This window comes from Macaca thibetana, chromosome 3 (assembly GCF_024542745.1).
Source record: "Macaca thibetana thibetana isolate TM-01 chromosome 3, ASM2454274v1, whole genome shotgun sequence".
Classification (NCBI taxonomy): domain Eukaryota; kingdom Metazoa; phylum Chordata; class Mammalia; order Primates; family Cercopithecidae; genus Macaca; species Macaca thibetana.
The window spans coordinates 31375447-31395412 of NC_065580.1; the positions used below are offsets into that span (position 1 = coordinate 31375447).

The window sequence follows — 19966 nt, forward strand, 5'->3', positions numbered from 1 at the left end:
CCCCGGGCTCACCTATGGTTGGGATGGTGGTGACAATCTCCCCCAACTTCAGTTTGTACAGGATTGTGGTCTTGCCAGCCGCATCCAAGCCAACTGCAACGGAGAGGGGCACAGGGATGGAGATGGGAGCGAGGGAGCCCCCTAGAGACCAGGGAAAATGAAGAGGCCACAACAGCTGATGGTGACGGGGGCGGAGAGCGGGAGCGCCTCCAGGTGCGCGTCGTTATCTACCTTCGGGGCCTGGAGGGCAGTTGGGTGGCGTGAGCCAACTCCAAAGAGGGCGCGGCGCGGGAAAGGGCTGGGATGCAAGGGGCACGGGGGGTAGGCCGCGCTCCTTTTAAAAGTCGTCTCCAAGGGCGGAATCCTCCCTTCTTATCAGCCGGGCAGGGGCGGAGGGAGCTTCACCCCACCCAGGCCCGCAGCTCCGGGTGTCAGGCCCCGGGGTCGGCGCTGCAGACCGGGACCCGCCCGAGAGCTGAGGCCCCGGGGCGTTAGGAGGTGGGTGACTCGGGGCCAGAGACCCAGGTGAGCGGGGCTGGAGGGACGCGGGGGCGGAAGGGCTGCGCCGGGGCCGGCGCCCCGGTCCGGGCCGCGCGCTCGATCTGCCTCACCCATGAGAATCCGCATCTGCTTCTTCCCGAAGATCCGCGAAAAGAGCGCGGACACGGTGAGGCCCATGGCGGGGCCCGGGGAGGGGGCGCGGGCACCGACGCGGGGTGCGGGCTGGAACTGGCCGGCCGCGGGGGGATGGGGCGCAGCAGCAGCAGGAGGAGGCTCCGCCACCGCCTCCGCGCGTCGCTGCCCTCCCGACGTCACCGCGGGCCCGCCCCCACCCGGGCCCCGCCCCCGGCTCTGGGCCCCGCCCCACCCCGGGCCTGGCTCCCGGGGAAGCCGAAGCTCCGCGAGTAGCCGCCTCTGGCCTGTGTCCCGCGCTGCCCTTATTTGGGAACGGGTCTGGGTCTCCAACGTGCCTGTCAGGCCTGTGGCCGCCAAACCGGCAGCCCGAGCGCGGCTGAGGAAAGGCTTCATCGCTCCGCATCGGCCTCTGCCCCCATTTTCAGTGGCCGGCCGCTGGGCTTTGGTTTGTGGCGTCCAGGCCGCTAGGGCTCCGGTTTTAGCTCTTGGGAACCAGTAGCACTGAACGTGCGCACCACTCTCCTTTGGGGAGCGGAAGATGCGCTTAGGGGTCTTGGTCCTCCCTTTACCGCCTCATCTTCCACTGAGGATCTTGCGCGTAGGAGGTGGTCGTTTGAAGAGTGCGCCGGAGGTAGGGGTAGGTGCCCAAGTGCTAGCTAGCTTCCATGGTTCCTCAAAACGCCTACTTCGTAATTCCCAATCAGCGGAACCAGTGTAAGATTCCCGGCCTTGGGCGGCGTGGTCGCAGACCCACTCCTGGGCTGTTGAAGTCCACCTTCGCTTAGATCGCCCTGCGGGCCCCGCCTCTCAGTCCAGGCGCTGGCCGCTTTGCTGAAGGGCCTCATTTTGCCACAGACTGGTGGACCTGGCTTATTCTTGCACACCCATTCAGGATTTTGTGAGGATCTTGACTCCCTAGACCCAAAGAGCTTCACATGTCATTTCCCTGCCTCATTTTAGCATCTGAGAGGAGAATAGCAAAATAGGAATGAAATTCTTCTGCGGTGGAGACTGGCTCAATGCCATGCATTTAATATAGGCCTAACAAATGCTTGTTCAGTTGAACTGGACTGATAGATTCCCAATGGAGCAAGGGCAGGTGTTATGCCTACTCTGGGTTCCCAGTGGGCTTCTAGGATCAATTGTTTATGGACTCGAGGTAAACTGAGCTGGGAATAAAAAACCCTTCACTCATTCATTTGCTTTTTCAGCAGGTATTTACTGTGCACCCACCACATGCCAGCACGTGGTTTCAGGCTTTAGTTCAAATCTTAATTCTGCCATTTCTTGAGGATTTGGCTTCAACACTCCTCATAACTCTTCTGTTATTTCGTCATCTATAAAAGGAGACTTGTTCTAACTTAAGGGGTTATGGTGAATATTAAAATGATGAGATAATGTGACTGAGTGTTATGTATAATACAGCTTGATGTTATTTGGGCCACTGAGAAACGGGGTCTGAACAGACCTCCAGGTCCTGCCCCATCCTGACCTGCAAAGTCTATACCAAGGACAGACTTTGGGAAACAGATAGGAGTGAGTGCATGACTTTCCTTTTTCCTTCAGTCATAGATTTGCATCACTAAGAAGGCTTTTATGAGGCTGAAGAGTACATTTTAGAGAGTTCCAATATAATAACAGAACTAGTGTTCACCAAGTTAGATCAATTCTACATTTAGCTCTTTTATCAGCCTCTTTGTTTCCATCTCTGTTGTCACTACCTTCTCTTCCCCCATGACTGAGTCTCCTCAGAGGTCTCCTTGCCCCTTGTTCCCTCCAACATGTCATACAAGTCTTGATGACATCCCACTGTTCAGATTAAAATCCATTTAGGGCCTTACTATAACCCAAGATAAAATTTAAATGCTGTAAGTTGAGCCCCTACCTATTGTGCCAGCCCCTCTGTTGTCATCTCCTTCACATACCCTAAGCTACTGAATGCTTTCTGGGTGAGTCAAACTCTGATACCCTACAGGTCTTTGCATTTTTTGCACCTACCTGGAATGCTAGTTTCCCTGATCTCTGGTTAGGTGGACAATCAGGACTCATTCTTAAAATCCCGAAGTATTATTCCCAAGAGCCTTCTATGCCTCACCTAGACAGGCCTCTTTCCTCTTAACTTTCATGCCACTTTGAATATACTCAGACATACTGGTGTGATAGCAGGACATATTTGTATATCTGGTTCCTCACTAGATTGTGAGCTCCCTGAGGGCAAGGTTGTGTCTCTTAATGGTGTTACCATCTAGCACAGCACGTGATATGTTGAGAATCAGACTGATTAGGATAGAACTCCTAAACTTACTAGCTGTGTGACCTTGGGCATGTTACGTATAACCTTTCTGCCTCATGTTTTCATATCTGTAAAATATTGCTAATGAGTATAGTGCTTACAAGAATTATTGTAAAGACTAAATAGCAAAACTCTTGTGAGCTCCTGGTATATAGCTGGCACTCAGGATAGACATGGCTATAGAGTGCCCTCCATAAATATTTGTTGAATCAACTCGGCAGAACTAAGGAAGGGTACTATTACGCTGTATGCCTACTAGGTACCAAGCACTGTGCTAGAGAGGAGTGCAGTTTTCGTGGTCTAAATGGGAGTCTTAATTGTTGCCTTTTAGGGATATGGGTCCTGAGCTCCCAAATCGTTGGATGTGTGGTTCACCTGGGTGTTTGTTAAGAATGCAGTGCGACGTTGCCCTCTGTCGCTCGCTGATCGTAGCCCGAGGTCAAGCTTGGGCGCCCTCACAAAACCAGTACCACTCTGGTGTCTTCGACTTTGCTGGCTTCACCCTTCCCAAACCTGTTGTTTGCCGCTCGCGGCCCCACTGCACATTCTCAGCGGGCCGATGTGGCCCCGCCTACCTCGCGCCCACTGGGGGCGGAGCCTGCGGCGCATCGCTGACGTCACTTCCAGCGGACACGGAAGCGCCGTTGTCGGCAGATGTAGTTAGGAAGTCGTGATGGGTCAGCGTAAGCCTCTGGCCGACTTGGGCCGAGGGGGCCGGCCCGGGCTGTTGTGACCCAGACGAGCGGAGAGTGCGGAGCGGCTTTTCGGCCAGCGCTGACGAGCCCTGGCAGTGCGCGCGCCTCTGGTGCCAGTGTCGCTCCGCCTCCGGGATAGAATCCGCCCCAGCCCTCTGGGCCTGGGACCCAGCGGCCGCTTTCTCCAGTCCTTCCCGCCGATCCGCATTAGGTCCGGGATAACTGGGTGGAGTAGGTGTGCGGCCCGCCGCCGGAGAGCCCGCTAGCTGTTTTTTTAAGCCCCCCCCTGCGTCTTCGTGGCCCTCTCCCGTTCTGCCGGAAAGCTGACGTGGGGCAATCCGTTCAGAACCTCCATGGAGAAGTTTGGGATGAATTTCGGAGGCGGCCCGAGCAAGAAAGACTTGCTGGAGACTATAGAGACGCAGAAGAAGCAGCTTCTCCAGTATCAGGCACGGCTCAAGGATGTGGTCCGTGCCTATAAAAGCCTACTGAAGGAGAAAGAGGCGCTAGAGGCCAGCATCAAGGTGCTGTCGGTATCCCACGAGGCAGATGTGGGCCTCGTAGGTGTCCAGCTTCCAGGCCTCACATTTCCTGACTCTGTGGATGACCGGTGCTCCACTCACAGCGAGGATAGCACTGGGACCGCCACTAGCTTGGATACTGCGGCCAGTCTCACCAGCACCAAGGGTGAGTTTGGGGTAGAAGATGACAGACCGGCCCGGGGACCACCACCTCCAAAGTCCGAAGAGGCCAGTGGGTCCGAAAGTGGCGTTAGCAGTAGCAGTGGGGATGGGCCATTTGCAGTTGGGGAGGTGGACAAAAGACTGCACCAACTGAAGACTCAGTTGGCTACTTTGACTAGTTCTTTGGCCACAGTCACTCAGGAGAAGTCCCGCATGGAGGCTTCTTACGTGGCTGACAAGAAGAAGATGAAACAGGACTTAGAGGATGCCAGTAACAAGGCGGAGGAGGAGAGGGCCCGCCTGGAGGGAGAATTGAAGGGGCTGCAGGAGCAAATAGCAGAAACCAAAGCCCGGCTTATCACACAGCAGCATGATCGGGCCCAAGAGCAGAGTGACCATGCCTTGATGCTGCGTGAGCTCCAGAAGCTGCTGCAGGAGGAGAGGACCCAGCGCCAGGACTTGGAGCTTAGGTTAGAAGAGACCCGAGAAGCCCTGGCAGGACGAGCATATGCAGCTGAACAGATGGAAGGATTTGAACTGCAGACCAAGCAGCTGACCCGTGAGGTGGAGGAGCTGAAAAGTGAACTGCAGGTCATTCGAGATGAGAAGAATCAGCCAGACCCCCGGCTGCAAGAACTTCAGGAAGAGGCTGCCCGCCTTAAGAGCCATTTCCAGGCTCAGTTACAGCAGGAAATGAGAAAGGTAATTATCCACATCTTTTTCAAACATCAGTCATTGACCTGAAGTGAGAACTATTAGGGTTTTTTTCCTCCTTTGCTAGTTAGAGCTAAGTGTCTACAGTGTCATTTTTGATGCTGCCTGAGAAGTTCCACTAGAGAACCTGGGAAGTCCTGTTCTATGTGGTGTTGACGTGTGTGCTTCCAGGAGGATGTGGAGCTTCTCAGTGGAGGCTGGGTTGAAGCCAGACAGCTCTGCACTTCTGGGCATTGGCATCTTACCAGCTGTGGTCTATGAAGCAGTATAGCAGCATCTGTACAGTAAAAGGTAATGTGTCCAGTAAAAGGTAGTGTGTCCAAATGTTCTGTTGGTATGTGCTTCTAGGGAGGGTGGCTGAAGGCAAAGGGGATTTTCTCAGAAGTAACCTCTTGTCATTGCCTTTACTCAAGATTTACCTGTTTTGGAGAAGTGCTATACCAGAACAGGTATTGAAAGGGTGCCTCCTTTCAATGTGGAGAGGGAAATCCGGCTCAGTTTTGAACTTCCAGGAATATTGGATAAGGAAAAGAATGTTGTATGATTTCTTAATAGTATTTGAGGAAGCACCAGAAAAACAACAGTAACACACATTACATGTGAGTTAGGTGGAAAGCAGAACAATAGCAGATATACCAAGGTGCTTAATATTGTTCGGTATATGTGTTTTGCAGAACCCAAGCAGGTAATAGGAACTTTTGTTAGCTCCTGAAGCAACCGAAAAATCCCTAGTTCACATTCTTGCCAGGCCATCCCAAACCTGTGACCCTTTTGCTCCCCTCTCCTTCAAAACCAGGAACTGGTTTCTCGAAGTTTGCTGTGGGGCTTTTGTGGATGCATTTTTGTCTGTTCCCTTGTTTTTCAGACAGCTCTTGCAGAGGATCAACTCCGTCAGCAATCTCAGGTGGAAGAACAGAGGGTGGCAGCCCTGGAAAATCAAATATCCGAGGTGTCTGAGCTGCTAGGCACCTATGAGAAAGCCAAGCAGAAGGACCAGCTGGCCATTCAAAAGCTGAAGGAGCGCATTCTGCAGCTGGACCTGGAGAACAAGACACTGGCTCTAGCAGCCTCCAGCAGGTCCCCTTTAGACAGCCATGGAGAGGAGTCCAGTCTGGATGTCAATGTCCTGAAGGATAAGATGGAGAGGCTGAAGAGGTTGCTGCAGGTTGCAGCCAGGAAAAGCCAGGTGACCCTGGATGTGGAGAAGCTCTGTGACCTGGAGATAATGCCTAGCTCGGAGGCTGCTGATGGGGAGAAGGCTACTGCACTCTATTACCAACAGGAGCTGAAACAGCTGAAGGAAGAGTTTGAGAGGTACAAGATGAGGGCCCAGGTCGTCCTCAAAAGCAAGAATACCAAAGATGGTAACCTGGGAAGGGAACTAGAGGCAGCCCAGGAGCAGCTTGCAGAGCTGAAGGAGAAGTATATCTCCCTGCGGCTCTCCTGTGAGGAGCTGGAACAACAACACCAGCAGGAGGCTGAAGACTGGAAGCAGGAGCTGGCCCGGCTGCAGCAGCTCCACCGGCAGGAGCTGGAGCGGTGCCAGCTGGACTTCAGGGACCGCACACTGAAACTGGAGGAGGAGCTGCACAAGCAGCGGGATCGTGCCCTGGCTGTTCTCACTGAGAAGGACTTGGAACTGGAGCAACTGCGTTCTGTGGCCTTGGCCTCTGGGCTGCCAGGACGCAGAAGTCCTGTGGGTGGTGGTGGTCCTGCGGACCCAGCTGACACATCATCCTCTGATAGCCTGACCCAAGCATTACAACTTGCAGCGGCCAATGAACCCACTTTCTTTCTGTATGCTGAGCAGCTGGCCCGCAAGGAGGTGGAGATCACATCACTGCGGAAGCAGAAGCACAGGCTGGAGGTCGAGGTGCATCAGCTGCAGGATCAGCTGCTGGAGGAGGGCGAACGGCATCGCGAGGAGGTTGCAACCCTGCAAAGCCACATCGAAAAGAACATCAGGGATCAGAGCAGAGAGGGAGCCAATCTGGAGTACCTCAAGAACATCATCTACCGCTTCCTAACCTTACCTGACTCCCTGGGCCGCCAGCAGACTCTCACAGCCATACTGACTATCTTGCACTTCAGTCCGGAGGAGAAACAAGTGATAATGCGACTCCCAGCCAGTGCCAGCTGGTGGCCTTCTGGCAAGAGATGATGCCGTTTTCACGAACTCCTGGAATTTCTGTGCCTCTTTTATGTGGGAAAGGGCGGGTTCTGGTTTCTGCTGCCCCTTCTCTTACATTATCATTTATTTCTTCACTGTGTTGAGCTGGGAGGAGTCTTTAATGTGGGATGGGATTTTCTGCCAAATGCCATTAATGCTGCTTTATCCTTAGGCCCTAGAGATAACTGAAAGTGCTGGGGCAGTATCTTCTGATGGTGTGCATGTGAGGAGAAGATGAGGTTAGGACTAAGAAGTGCAAAAGTTGGAACAGTGGTAAGGCTGTTTTAAAATAAGATGTTTTGTTTTAATAATATGCTCCTGGCACAAAGCTAGGAGTAAATGTGACTCCAAAGGGAGTTCAGTTAATCTCTGAAATGCACAAAACCCAGCTATTTTCTCCCTCTCATCACAATCTGAGTCTGGTCCATTGCTGCCCCAATTCTCTGGGGACATAAAGCCAGGCTGGAAAGGGACCAGAAAGTTTGAAATAGTGCCACATCATCCACTAGTCCCAAGGGCTAAGGAATAGTGAGTTTATTCTGGAAGGAACTGGGAAGCTTAGTCTAGTTAGTGCCTGGGAATGACCTACGCAATCACACTGCTTATGACCATCCTAGAGAGGGCCCTGAGTACCAGCTTGATCTTAGGGTGTTCCTGAGTAACCTGCTTTTGGCCTGGATAGGGTTAAAATAGACCTCTCTTGCCTATCCCTGCCTTAACCTGTCTGCGTGAGGTTGGCCTGAGATTGTGAGTCAACGACTTTGCTGTCTTTTCCTCAGTGTTGAACTTTCATTAAGAAATAAAGTCCTAGCTTTTTACAGAGAGGGGTCCAAATGGTGAACATTCATCCTGCCTGGATAAAAGGAATTAGCTCAGAATTGGCCCCTAGCTTTTCTGCTTTTGTAGGGACAGCAAAAGGGGAAAACTTGCTGCAGAAAATTCCAAAAGATTGCTATAGCTGTCACAGGGAAGTTGTAAAGATCAGCTAAAGTTGGGTTGGGGTGCTTTCTGCCCAGTGGGTCTTGGCATAAGTAGATTAATCCTGCTCTTATAAGGAAAGGCAGCTTATTCAGGCAGTCTGGAAAGGGGGTTCTCAGAAAACTCAGTTTCTCTGTTCCTTCTTTTCTCTCATCTACTCTTACTGGTTTTAGAGGTCTTTGGACTCTAAAGACCAATGTTTGGCCACTAACTAGACTAATATGTGTCTCTCTGTGATTTCATCATAGAGGTCCGTTTTGTGAGAGTTTGGGGTGCAGAAAACTTTGATTAAATCTTCTTAATGGGAGGCTGGGTGACCTGGATTATCTACAGTGAGCAGACTTAAATGAACAGAAGTTTATGTGTCCAAATGATGGAATCATTAAACCTGAGTGACTTGACCTGTGTGGTTCCTTAATGGTATCTATATATCTAGACAAAAATAGATTGTGAATGTAAATGGTGAATGAAAAGGATGGAAATGATGTTTTCATATGTTAATCCATGAGCTTGAATCCAGGGAGGAATACCTCAGTGCTTTAAGCGTCTTAGTTATAACACGTATTTCTTAGCCTGGAATTGTGTGTGTATGTGTTTGTGTGTGGCCACCTATGCTGGAAAATGCTTTCTTATGGGTTTAGTGGGCAGGCTTAAAACTTCCATAATTACACTTCAAACTCTATAAATAATCTTTATGAATGCTTTATTATCCTTAAAATCCGAATTCATAGTATCCTGAAAAAGTGTCTCAGGACATCAAGCTAAACTAAAAAATAGTAATAAACTTGCCTAATTTTCTTACTTTATTCTCTCTAAATGTAGGATGTCTTGTAATTGTTATTTCTAGGTTGCTGTGGACAGAGTAGAAAGATCCATAGTCACAGTTGCTTTCCTAGGACTAATAATCCCTGTGCTTTTGACTATTGAGAAGATACCAAACAGGAAAAGAAGCAAATCAATTTCTGATTAATAATTTTAAGAATCTGGAGATACATAAAGCTGTGAGGGCTCCCAACTGAAACGAAAAGACTCCCTTCCTACCCTTGACACAGCTTAGACAAAATCGATGCAGACATGCCAAATTCAAAATTCCTTGTTTCCCACACCCTTCCCTGAGACAAGTTTTTCAGTTATTTGGCTGGTTTGCCTGTGACAGATACTCTAAGGAAGGAAAGGGAGAGCGAGGGTGAAAGAATTGAGATCAGAATTAGAGAAAAATATGTTATCCTTGGGCCCTGGTCCCAGAATATCAGACAGTATATGAGATGTGTCAGTAAGGTAATGAGACAGCCTTACGTGATTAACCATTACCACACAAGTCAGAGGAGGACTGCTGTGAAGAAGAGATAGATGGAGAATGTGGAGGGAAGGCATTCTGACCCCTTCTTGGGCACCTCCCATCTGGGGAATAAACATGTCCCTATATCATGCCCTGGATGTTGTTAAATCCCTGTCTGTTACCTAGAACTCGGGCTCTCAACCTTGTTTTGAGAAACTACTGCTACTCACTTTTGCTCATTCTTGTAGAGGGTCCTGGTGTCATGTTGAGCCGTTTACACCCATTTTTATCATTTACTCGTCCCAGGGACTGTTATCCCCCCATCTTACAGATGTTAAATTTGTGGAAGATCATGTAGCTAGTAAATGTCTGTGTCAGGTCTGATTAGCCCCAAAACCTGCTTAATCTGGGTATGCTCCTGCCTTCTCAGCCCTTGAGGGGGTCAGGGCCTCTCCCTAGATTTCTAGGGATGGGGAAACTGCTCTGTAGGCTGGACTGGACTGGCTCAAGTGGAGAGAACGTCTCCAGCTATAAGTTGAAGCCAAGCAAAGTTGCTACGCTATAGGGTTGAACAGGCAACAGTGGTTCTTCATAAGAGCCCTAAAGCTGCTCTGTCCCCAGTTTCTAGATCATTGCTAACTTTAGAACTTGGGTAATTCTAACACAATAAAAGAGGACTGGGTACTAGCTGGTGTTACAGTATGTTCCAACTATCACCTCTGGAAAACCTGGGGAAACAGTTTTGGGAATTGGAAATAGAATCCTAATGGATGAGTCACTTTACTCTCCCCTTCCCACCTCATCCCCCTTTTCCCCCAGGCAGTCTGATGACCTCAGATGGATGGTTTTTGGAGCAAAAGAACCCCTAATTACATAAAAAGCCAGCATAGTGTCTGAAACAAGGTACGTGCTAAAACACTCTTTTTATCTCCACCAGGAATGTTAAATAGCAGAATTAGCAGACTGAGACCTTCTGGATTTAAATCCAGTATTTCTTAGTCACAAGCGTGGCTGTAAACAAAAGGAAAAATGACGACTGTCTTTTATCCAAATGTCTGCTATGAGGGAGACTACTAACATTTCCCCTACCTTATTTAAATCACACAACAATCTGAAGCATCTGTTCTGCAGATGAGTGAGTGGAGACTTGGCAAGATGGGATGAATTGGCCAAGGCCCAGAGCCAGTCATGGCAGAATCAGGAATCAGACATGTTTATATGGACCAAAAGGCCCAGGCCCTTTCCGATGTCTGTGCTGTCTCCCAGCAGAGGGCAACGTGGAGCACTGAAGAAGTATTGCTCCCTGAGAAATTTAGGGGGCTGAGTTGCTAGCATGGGCTAAGGAAGAAGGGGTCCTTGTTCAGGTGGTCCTCTCTTCAGTGCCAAATGACTACCTCCTAATTTCTTGGAAACCTACTTTCCTAGCAGCAGAGCTGTTACACACTGAAATTTATGAAATGGACTCTAGTTACAAGTCAGTTTTATGAGAATTTGAATAGTGACAGCCTTTTTCCTGGGATCCAGATCTCCTGGATAACCTAAATATTGAAGGTGCTGACAAACTCACACTGCAGGGAGCCCATAAAAGCAAAGGATGCCTAGAAGAAATGACCCTCCTAAGAAGAAATGCCCCGTCCCTTGACTTTAGCAAGGAAAGCATCTCTGGTTCAGTATAAATTCATCCATTGCCATGATCTACTTCCATATCTCACAGAAGGAATCTGAATCCTGATACAACTTTACATGAATGAGTTTTTAAATGTAGGTTTACGCATACATTTCATACTTTTTTTTTTTTGAGACAGAGTCTCCCTCTGTCGCTCAGGCTGGAGTGCAGTGGCACAATCTCAGCTCTTAGCTCACTGCAACCTCCGCCTCCCATGTTCAAATGATTCTCCTGCCTCAGCCTCCCGAGTAGCTGGGATTACAGGCATGCACCACCACGCTTGGCTAATTTTTGTATTTTTAGTAGAGATGGGGTTTCACCGTGTTGGCCAGGCTGTTCTCGAACTCCTGACGCCAAATGATCCACCTGCCTCAGCCTCCCAAAATGCAGGGATTACAGGCGTGAACCACCACTCCTGGCCCATACATTTTATATTAACTGAGGCTGTGCTGTCCACAGTTGAAATATATGAAGGGGTTGTATTTAGAGTAGAGTCCATTGTCTTTCCCTTAGTTCAACAGCTACTCGGCTTTTGAGCATGAGGGAAGTCTCAGTCTAAGCAATTTCACAGGCCCCTTGCGGGTATTCTGCCCTGGTATCCTGTTGACTCCACTAGAATAGCTGCTCAAAATGGAACCTGAGCCAGCTGAGATGAGATTTGAGCTAAGTCTGGAGGCCAAGCTTCTTTGGTGTTTTTGAGTGCCTGCATTGTATTACCTGGCAAGTTTAAATTTTTCACATCTAGAATCCTCAGGCACATTGTTCCCTCTGCCTTCAAAGTCCTTCCTCACCCCATCCCAAACCTTTGTAGTGTGATCTTATCCTTTAAGACTCACCTGAAATGTCACTTCCTCCATCCTGACTTTTCTGATACCCAGGGACTTCATCCTGTGAGGTCCTCCAGCACTTTGCTCATGTTGACCTTGAACACAGAAGTGATTTCTTGTGCTTTCATTTTTCAAGTTACTTCTCTGTCTCCTTGACTGCCCTATAAATCCCTCAAGGTTACTCGCATGCCCCATTCATCTTTGTGCTCTCAGGACTTTTCATATCTTGGCACATAGTAAGTGCTCAATAAATAGCTGAATGAATCAACAAGAAACTGAAAAATATTAACCTTGTGCCTTCAGAATGAGAGATTTAATTTTTGCTAGTATTGCTTTCTCCTACTGGGCTGCTTTCCTGCTAGTTTTTTCGTTAACCATATTAGTGAATGTGCTTTGTTAATGTAGGTCTCTGGGAATATGACTAGAATTGATGTTAAGTAAAATAGTTTCCTTTGGTTGTCAGAGGACTTGGGGAGCTAGTCCTGGTCCCATCAGGGAATTCTCTTCAGAGCTAATTGGAAGATCACTGAGAAAAGGAGAAAATAAGATGTGGTAAGGACTCTAGGCTCAGGCACATAGCCAAACTTTGGGTCTCAGGTCTTATTATTTTTTAAATTTTAATTTTTTATCCCCATACCTGGAGGAGGATTTTTTTTTTTTTTTTCCTGAGGCAGGGTCTTGCTCTGTTGCCCAAGCTGGAGTGCGGTGGCATGACCATAGCTTACTGCAGCCTTGAACTCTTGGGTTCGGGTGATCCTCCTGCCTCAACTCAGCCTTCTAGGCAACTAGGACTTCAGGTGTGCACCACCATGGGTGGCTAATTTTTTTTTTTTTTTTTGAGATGGAGTCTCCCTCTGTCCCCTAGGCTGGAGTGCAGTGGTGCTATCTCGGCTCACTGCAAATTGTACCTCCCGGGTTCAAGCAATTCTCCTGCCTTAGCCTCCTGAGTAACTGGGATTACAGGTGTGCACCACCACACCAGGCTAATTTTTGAATTTTTAGTAGAGACAGGGTTTCACCATGTTGGCCAGACTGGTCTCGAACTCATGACCTCAAGTGATCTGCCCACCTTGGCCTCCCAAAGTGCTAGAATTACAGATGTGAGCCACCACGCCCAGCCTTTGCCTAATTTTATTTTTTAGAGATGGCGTCTCGCTACATTCCCCAGGCTGGTCTAGAACTCCTGGGCTCAAGCAATCCTCCCACCTTGGCCTCCCATAGTGCTGGCATTACAAGTGTGAGCCATTGCACCTGGCCTCTCAGGTCTTACCCTTGATGAGGACTCCAACAATAAGCTTTCCTGATGGGGAACCTGTATATCAGAGGCCCCTGGACTTGAGGACTGTGTAGAATAAGCACTTCCATTACCTGATCTCTCAAGGGATTAGGGATTGTCCCTTCTTGGCTTTCTATGACTGTGGCAAACTTCTTGACAAATGGAATTTTGTTCTGTCTCTGATACCTAGGCTCAGTCATAGACAAAAAAAAGTTGATATTTTTCTGTGAGCTGACACTTGCTCTTTCAGACCAGTACCCAACTTCTGAAGAGGGACCAGGTGAGATACGCTTCTCTGGCATGAGGTAAGAGTCAACTGTGGTGTGCCCTTTCTCTTCCAAGTCTTACCAGGGCACTTTCTGGGAGCCCTTCTAGTGCCTTGGTCAGTATTTGTGAATGGTTGGTGGTCAGTGAGTTCCCTGGGTACAGAAGGAAATGGTATTTTCAGTGGTTAGTGAACCATACTTTTGAGACACCTCGGGCCCAAATCACTCAAGGCAGCAGCCCCTGGTCATTCAGCCCTGAGGTTGACTCTGGCTGTATCTGGATGTATCTTTCAAGTTGTGGTGGCTGACTGGGCCAACAGCCCCAGGGAATCAGAGCCTGATTTCCCAATGAGAGGAGATTTGCTAACCCAGTATGAGTGATGCGGCTGTACCCGTCTCTCCTCCTCTCTCCATTTCAACCGTGTTGCTTCTTCAATATAAATCATAATTCCTTCCCTGAAGTTGTTTACAGTCTGTGGAGGGTCACAGCATGTGCCTCCAGGCTGCAATCCCAGGAGGACTCTGTATGCTGAGAGTGGTTGATCAATGGATCATATGAGGGTGAGGAGGCAGGGAGTGATCCAGGGTGATGAAGAAAGGCTTCAGGACATGAACCTGGCTGTGAGTGATGATCTGATCTGCATAATATGGCTTAGATGGGGAAGTGCATCCACCACAGTGGAAAAGCATGGACGAAAGGCCCAGACTGTGCAAGCCCATTGTATTAATAGATTGGATATTAAGGGAGAATAACATTTATGGAATCACAGGATGTTAGATCTGAAAGGGATATTAGAGCATGTTTGGTCATGACCCTCTTTTAAAAAAAGAGGAAACCAAGACTCACACAGGACAAATTGGCTCTATCACTGATCTGGCTTAGGAGTAGAGTAGAAACTCTTGTCCAGAGTGATGGGTCGTGGCTGGATGGCTAGCGGAGTAGGATGCCAGGTTCGTGGGGGGTTTGTGCACTGTCAGCCTGGGTGAGCAGAGCAGCAGTAGGTACAGAGGGAGAGGGACAGCAAGGCAGCAGCTCCATTGATGTGCCAGCCTTCCCTTTCCTCCCCTGCCACTGCTCCTGGGACTCTTAACGAGATACAAGAAGAGAAGCCAGGTGTGGTGGCTCACGCCTGTAAATCCTACCACATAGGGAGGTGGAGGCGGGTGGATCACTTGAGGCCAGGCATTCAAGACCCGCCTGGCCAACATGGTGAAACCTCATCTCTACTAAAACTACAAAATTTAGCTGGGCGTGGTGGCGTGCACCTGTAGTTTCAGCTACTTGGGTGGCTGAGGCAGGAGAATCGCTTGAACCGGGGAAGTGGTGTGAGCCAAGATCGTGCCACTGCACTGCAGCCTGGATGACAGAACGAGACTCCGTCTAAAAAAAAAAAGAAGAGAAAGGAGAAAGGGGAAAAGGGGAGACACCAGAAGGATGATGCTATTGATTTGGCCAACTAAGGGTAACCTATCCAGGAACTCCCACCTGTGAGGGCTAGTGTTTGTGGGCCAAAAGTTTAACCCTATAGGTGGAGCCTGGAACATTTAGGTTATATAGTCATGTGTTGCCGAACGACTGGAATGTGTTTTGAGAAATGTGTTGTTAGGCGATTTTATCATTGTGTGAACATCATAGAGTGTACTTACACAGCCTAGATGGTGTAGGCTACTGCACACCTAGACTATATGGACAACCCGGTGGTCCTAGGCTCCAAGCCTACATGGCATGTTACTGTACTGGATACTATATGCAATTGTAACACAAGTCTAAGTATTTGTATATCTAAACTTGGAGAAGGTATGGTAAAAAACACAGTACTAAAGGAAAAAAAAAAGTTATAAGATAAAAATGGTACATGTGTATTGGGTACTCACCATGAGTGGAGTTTGTAGGACTGGAAGTTGCTCTGGGTGAGTGAGTGAGTGAGTGAGTGAGTGAATACGAAGGCCTAGGAATTATTGTACGCTTTATAAACACTGTATACTTAGGCTACTCTTAATTTATAAAAATTATTATTATATGTATTTTTTGAGATGGAGTCTCCCTTTGTGGCACAGGCTGGAGTGCATTGGCATGATCTTGGCTTACTGCAACCTCTGCCTCCTGGGTTCAAGTAATTCTCCTGCCTCAGCCTCCCGAGTAGCTGGGATTACAGATACATGCCACCATGCCCGGCTAATTTTTGTATTTTTAGTAGAGACGGGATTTCATCATGTTGTCCAGGCTGGTCTTGAACTCCTGACCTCAAGTGATCTGCTCACCTCAGCCTCCCAAAGTGCTGGGATTACAGATGTGAGCCACCATGCCTAGCTTATTCTTTCTTTAATAATAAATTAACCTTAGTTTACTGTAACTTTTTTACTTTATGAACTTTTACATTTTAAAAACTTTTTGACTTTTTAATAATAATACTTAGTTTAAAACACAAACCCATTGTAGAGCTATACAAAAACATTTTATTTATTTTTAGAGACAGGGTCTTGCTATGTTGCATAGGCTGGACTCAAATTCCTGGGCTCAAGCAATCCTTCCAAGTAGCTAGGACTACAGGTGTGTACCACTACACCTGGCCTTTTATTTCTTTATATCCTTATTCTAAGAGCTTTATTTTAAAGCTCTTATTTTAAAATTTACTTATTTTAAAAATTACTTATTTTTTTACTTTTTAAATGTTCTTGTTTAAAACTAAGACACAGGCCAGGTGCTGTGGCTTATGCCTGTAGTCTTGGCACTTTGGGAGGCTGAAGTAGGCGGATCACTTGAGGTCAGGCGTTTGAGAACAGCCTGGCAACATGGTGAAACCCTGTCCCTGCTAAAAATACAAAAATTAGCCAGGCCTGGTGGCAGGTGCCTGTAATCCCAGCTACTCGGGAGGCTGAGGCAGGAGAATAGCCTGAACCTGGGAGGCAGAGGTTGCAGTGGGCTGAGATTGCGCCACTGCACTCTAGCCTGGGTGACAGAGCAAGATTCTGTCTTAAAAAAACAATAAAAAAGACAAACACACACATTAGCCTAGGTCTATACAGGGTAAAGATCGTCAAGATTACTGTCTTCCACCTCTGCAACTTTTCCCACTAGAAGGTCTTTGGAGCAGCAACACGCCTGGAACTGTCATCTCCTATGATAACAATACCTTCTTCTGGAATATTACTTAAAGAATTGCTGGAGGCTGTTTTACAGTCAACTTAAAAAAAAATTTAAGTAGAAGGGGTATACTCTAAAATAATGATAAAAAGTGTAGCATAATAAATACATCAACCAGTAATGTAGTAATTTATTATTGTTATTCAGTGCTATGTACAGTATGTAATTGTGTATGCTGTACTTTTATATGACTGGCAGCACAGTGAGTTTGTCTATACCAGCATCACCACAAACATACATGGTGGTTTGGCATTGCTATGTCTGTGACATCACTGGGCAAAAGGAATTTTTCAGCTCCATTGTCATCTTATGGGACCACTGTTGTATAAGTGGTCTATGGTTGACCGAAATGTCCTTATGTGGCACATGACTGTGTTACTGTTTCTTCATCCTATTCTATCCCGGGCACTATTCTAGTCACTAGAAATGCATCCTGTCAATGTTTAGCCCAGGATATAGTCTCAAAAAGTAAGGATTATAATTCAATGTGGCAAGTGCTATAATGGAGGAATACAAAGAAGGGACAGTACATGAAATTCATTCGGCAAGGAATCAAGAAACTCAAGTGAAAGTTACACTTCATTTTGCAAGCTTTGCAAGACTAGGCCCAGCTGGCATTAGCCACATGGACAGGCAGAGGTGGTGACAATGGGCAGGGGGGAATGTAGCAGATCGAGTAGATTAGCTCTTCCATTTGTTCCAGTCTCTTGTGATTCTGTTTTCCTGGATTGCAGAGACTAGCACATCAAGAACAGTATCAGTTGCTTTTGCAACTCGGCTTCCTGAGGTAATTGAAGCTACATTGGAGATTAGAATCAAGAACTGATTTGAGTGGGAGAGAGTGGGTCACAAGCGAGGCTTCCATTTTTCTGGTGTGGCTCCAGTGTCTTCCTGTTCCCCAGATTGTGGCAAAGAGAGTGCAGCTCTCTTTGAGGAACCCAAGCAGCTGGGAGGAGAATGGTGCCCATTTCATAGAAGAAAGAAGATGCCTTTAGGATGGGGGTACGTTTCACCCAGGGCACATTTGGGTGGAGATGTCTAGAAGTGAGTTGAAAATAGAGTTTGGGAATTCAAGAGCACAGGTTGGAGTAGAGATAAAGATAGTTGTAGTGTGTGATGTAGGCATTAGCGTGGGTGAGATTACTCAAGGAATGTGTAGCATCTGGATACAAGAGGGCCAAGAGTGACATCTGCCCCCTTTGAGAAAAACTTTTTGGAAGTAATTTCACATTACTGCAAAGAACACTAATATATTCTTTACTCAGATTCATCTATTGTTAAAATTTTGTTCCATTTGCTGTATCGTTTGCTCCCTCTGTGCACATATATGTATTTTTCTGAACCGTTTGATAATAAATTATATATGTCATGGCTCTCTGCCCTTTAAATCTTCAGTGAATATTTCCTAAGAACAAAGATATTCTCTTACATAACCACAGTATAGTTATCAACTTCAGTAAATTTAATATCTACAATTGTATTGTAGCAGGACAAGCCGCAGACAAGAACCCCTCAAACACCAAGTTGTGGAAGGAAAGGGCTTTATTCAGCTGAGAGTGTCGGCAGACTCAAGTCTCCAAAAACCGAGCTCCCTGAGTGAGAAATTCTTGTCCCTTTTAAGGGCTTACAACTCTAAGGGGTCCACGTGAAAGGGTCGTGATCAATTGAGCAAGCAGGGGTATGTGACTGGGGACTACATGCACTGGTAATCAGAACAGAACAGAACAGGACAGGATGTTCATAATGCTTTTCCATACAATGTCTGAAATCTATAGATAACACAAGCAGTTAGGTCAGGGGCTGATTTTTAACTACCAGGCCCAGGGTGCTGTGCTGGGCTATCTATCTGTGGATTCCATTTCTGCCTTTTAGTTTTTACTTCTTTCTTTGGAGGCAGAAATTGGGTATAAGACAATATGAAGGGTGGTCTCCTCCCTTATTCGTATGATCTAATCTACCATCTGCATTCTAATTTGTTAATTAACCCAATAATGTCCTTTGCAGGATTATTTCCCTCTCTAGTACAGAATCCTGTCTAGGATTACATACCGCTTTTAGTTGTCATGTCTCTTTAGTTGCATTTAATGTGGAATGGTTTCTCACTTTTTCACTGTCTTTTATGATATTGACATTTTAAAAATAATACAGCTTACTCCCTCCCTTTTAATAGAAGGTTCTTGATTTTGGGTTTGTCAGATATTTCCTCATGATTAGATTCAGGTTATGTATTCCCTGCTGGAGACACTGTGATCTTCTTAAGGTATCACATCCAGAGGCAAAGTATATCCATCTGCTCCTCATTGGGGATATTAATTTTGATCACTTGAACAAGATGTCTGATTTCTTGACTATAGTTAATATAGTCTGTTTTGCTACTAATAAGTAATATATGGGGAGACACTTAACTCCATGCAAATATTCTGCTCCTCATCAAAGTTCCCCCTCTAAATTTAGCATCTACTGATGATAATCCAATCTTTGCTATGATGGTTGCAAAATAATGATTTTTCATCTTTAGCATTGCACTGCATTGACCTTTTAGTCCTTGGCATCCTCTAAGCAAGAGCTCTGCCCTCTCTTCCATCCATCCATCCATCCATCCATCCATCCATCCATCCATCCATCCATCAATCATAAGTGTGGACTAATAGTTTCTCAATGGTTTGCAGTTTGTTATTTTACTTAATTATTTTGTGCTCAAATTTCCCTTTAAAATTGCATTTGGAGAACAAGAGTCCCTTCAAACTCTTGTGTTCTTGTGATATACCTCCATCATTTTTTAGAGTACTGTCTTACTTTCTTGCATAAAAACATGTTTCTGGAGCCAGGTGCAGTGGCTCACTCCTGTAATCCCAGCACTTGGGGAGGGAGAGACAGTTGGATCACCTGAGGTCAGGAGTTCAAGACCAGCCTGGCCAATATGGTGCAACCCCATCTCCACTAAAAAATATACAAAATTAGCCAGGCGTGGTGGCAGATACCTGTAATCCCAACTACTCAGGACGCTGAGGCAGGAGAATTTCTTGAACCCGGGAGGCAGAGGTTGCAGTGAGCCAAGATCATGCCATTGTACTCCAGCCTGGGCAAAACTCCATCCAAAAATGAACAACAACAACAACAACAACAACAGCAACAAAAAACCCCAAACAAACAAAAACATGGTTCTGGCTCATCTTACGCCTTCTGTGTCCAAGCCCTAGAATCAGCTCTTTGCCCACAGATTTCTGCTTCCTTTTAGTGGTGACTAGTATTAGAGACCAATATCTGGATGGTTATGTGAGCTCATGGCTACTGGGGTGTCTTGTTCCTAGGTTCCTATAGCAGACAGAGGTAAGAAA

The 19966-nt window shown here is 47.1% G+C and overlaps 2 protein-coding genes across 5 annotated transcripts in view; one reads left to right on the forward strand and one right to left on the reverse strand.

Moving 5' to 3' along the window:
• ARF5 (ADP ribosylation factor 5) overlaps window positions 1-19966 on the reverse strand; it is a 540324-nt gene that overhangs the window by 2511 nt on the left and 517847 nt on the right. For all 4 annotated transcript variants that reach the window (XM_050782586.1, XM_050782583.1, XM_050782585.1 and 1 more), the window contains exons 2-3: window positions 612-741; window positions 13-93 (exon numbers count right to left, since the gene is read on the reverse strand). In XM_050782586.1, the coding sequence (XP_050638543.1) occupies window positions 13-93; window positions 612-678 (148 nt within the window). In that variant the 5' untranslated portion in view covers window positions 679-741. The remainder of the gene's footprint in view (window positions 1-12; window positions 94-611; window positions 742-19966) is intronic.
• On the forward strand, window positions 679-8570 carry GCC1 (GRIP and coiled-coil domain containing 1). Its single transcript, XM_050782565.1, has 3 exons — window positions 679-814; window positions 3904-5009; window positions 5887-8570. Exons 1-3 carry the CDS (start codon window positions 748-750, stop codon window positions 7180-7182), a joined length of 2469 nt encoding a protein of 822 aa, XP_050638522.1. The 5' UTR covers window positions 679-747; the 3' UTR covers window positions 7183-8570.

What these genes read in the sequence shown, in the direction of transcription:
- GCC1 (XM_050782565.1), top strand. Translation starts at nt 748, where the DNA reads ATGGGGCGCAGCAGCAGCAGGAGGAGGCTCCGCCACCGCCTCCGCGCG. An exon ending in GTCGCTGCCCTCCCGACGTC is followed by an intron (nt 815 to 3,903) that starts ACCGCGGGCCCG and finishes TGTTTTTTTAAG; the next exon opens with CCCCCCCCTGCGTCTTCGTG. An exon ending in TACAGCAGGAAATGAGAAAG is followed by an intron (nt 5,010 to 5,886) that starts GTAATTATCCAC and finishes CTTGTTTTTCAG; the next exon opens with ACAGCTCTTGCAGAGGATCA.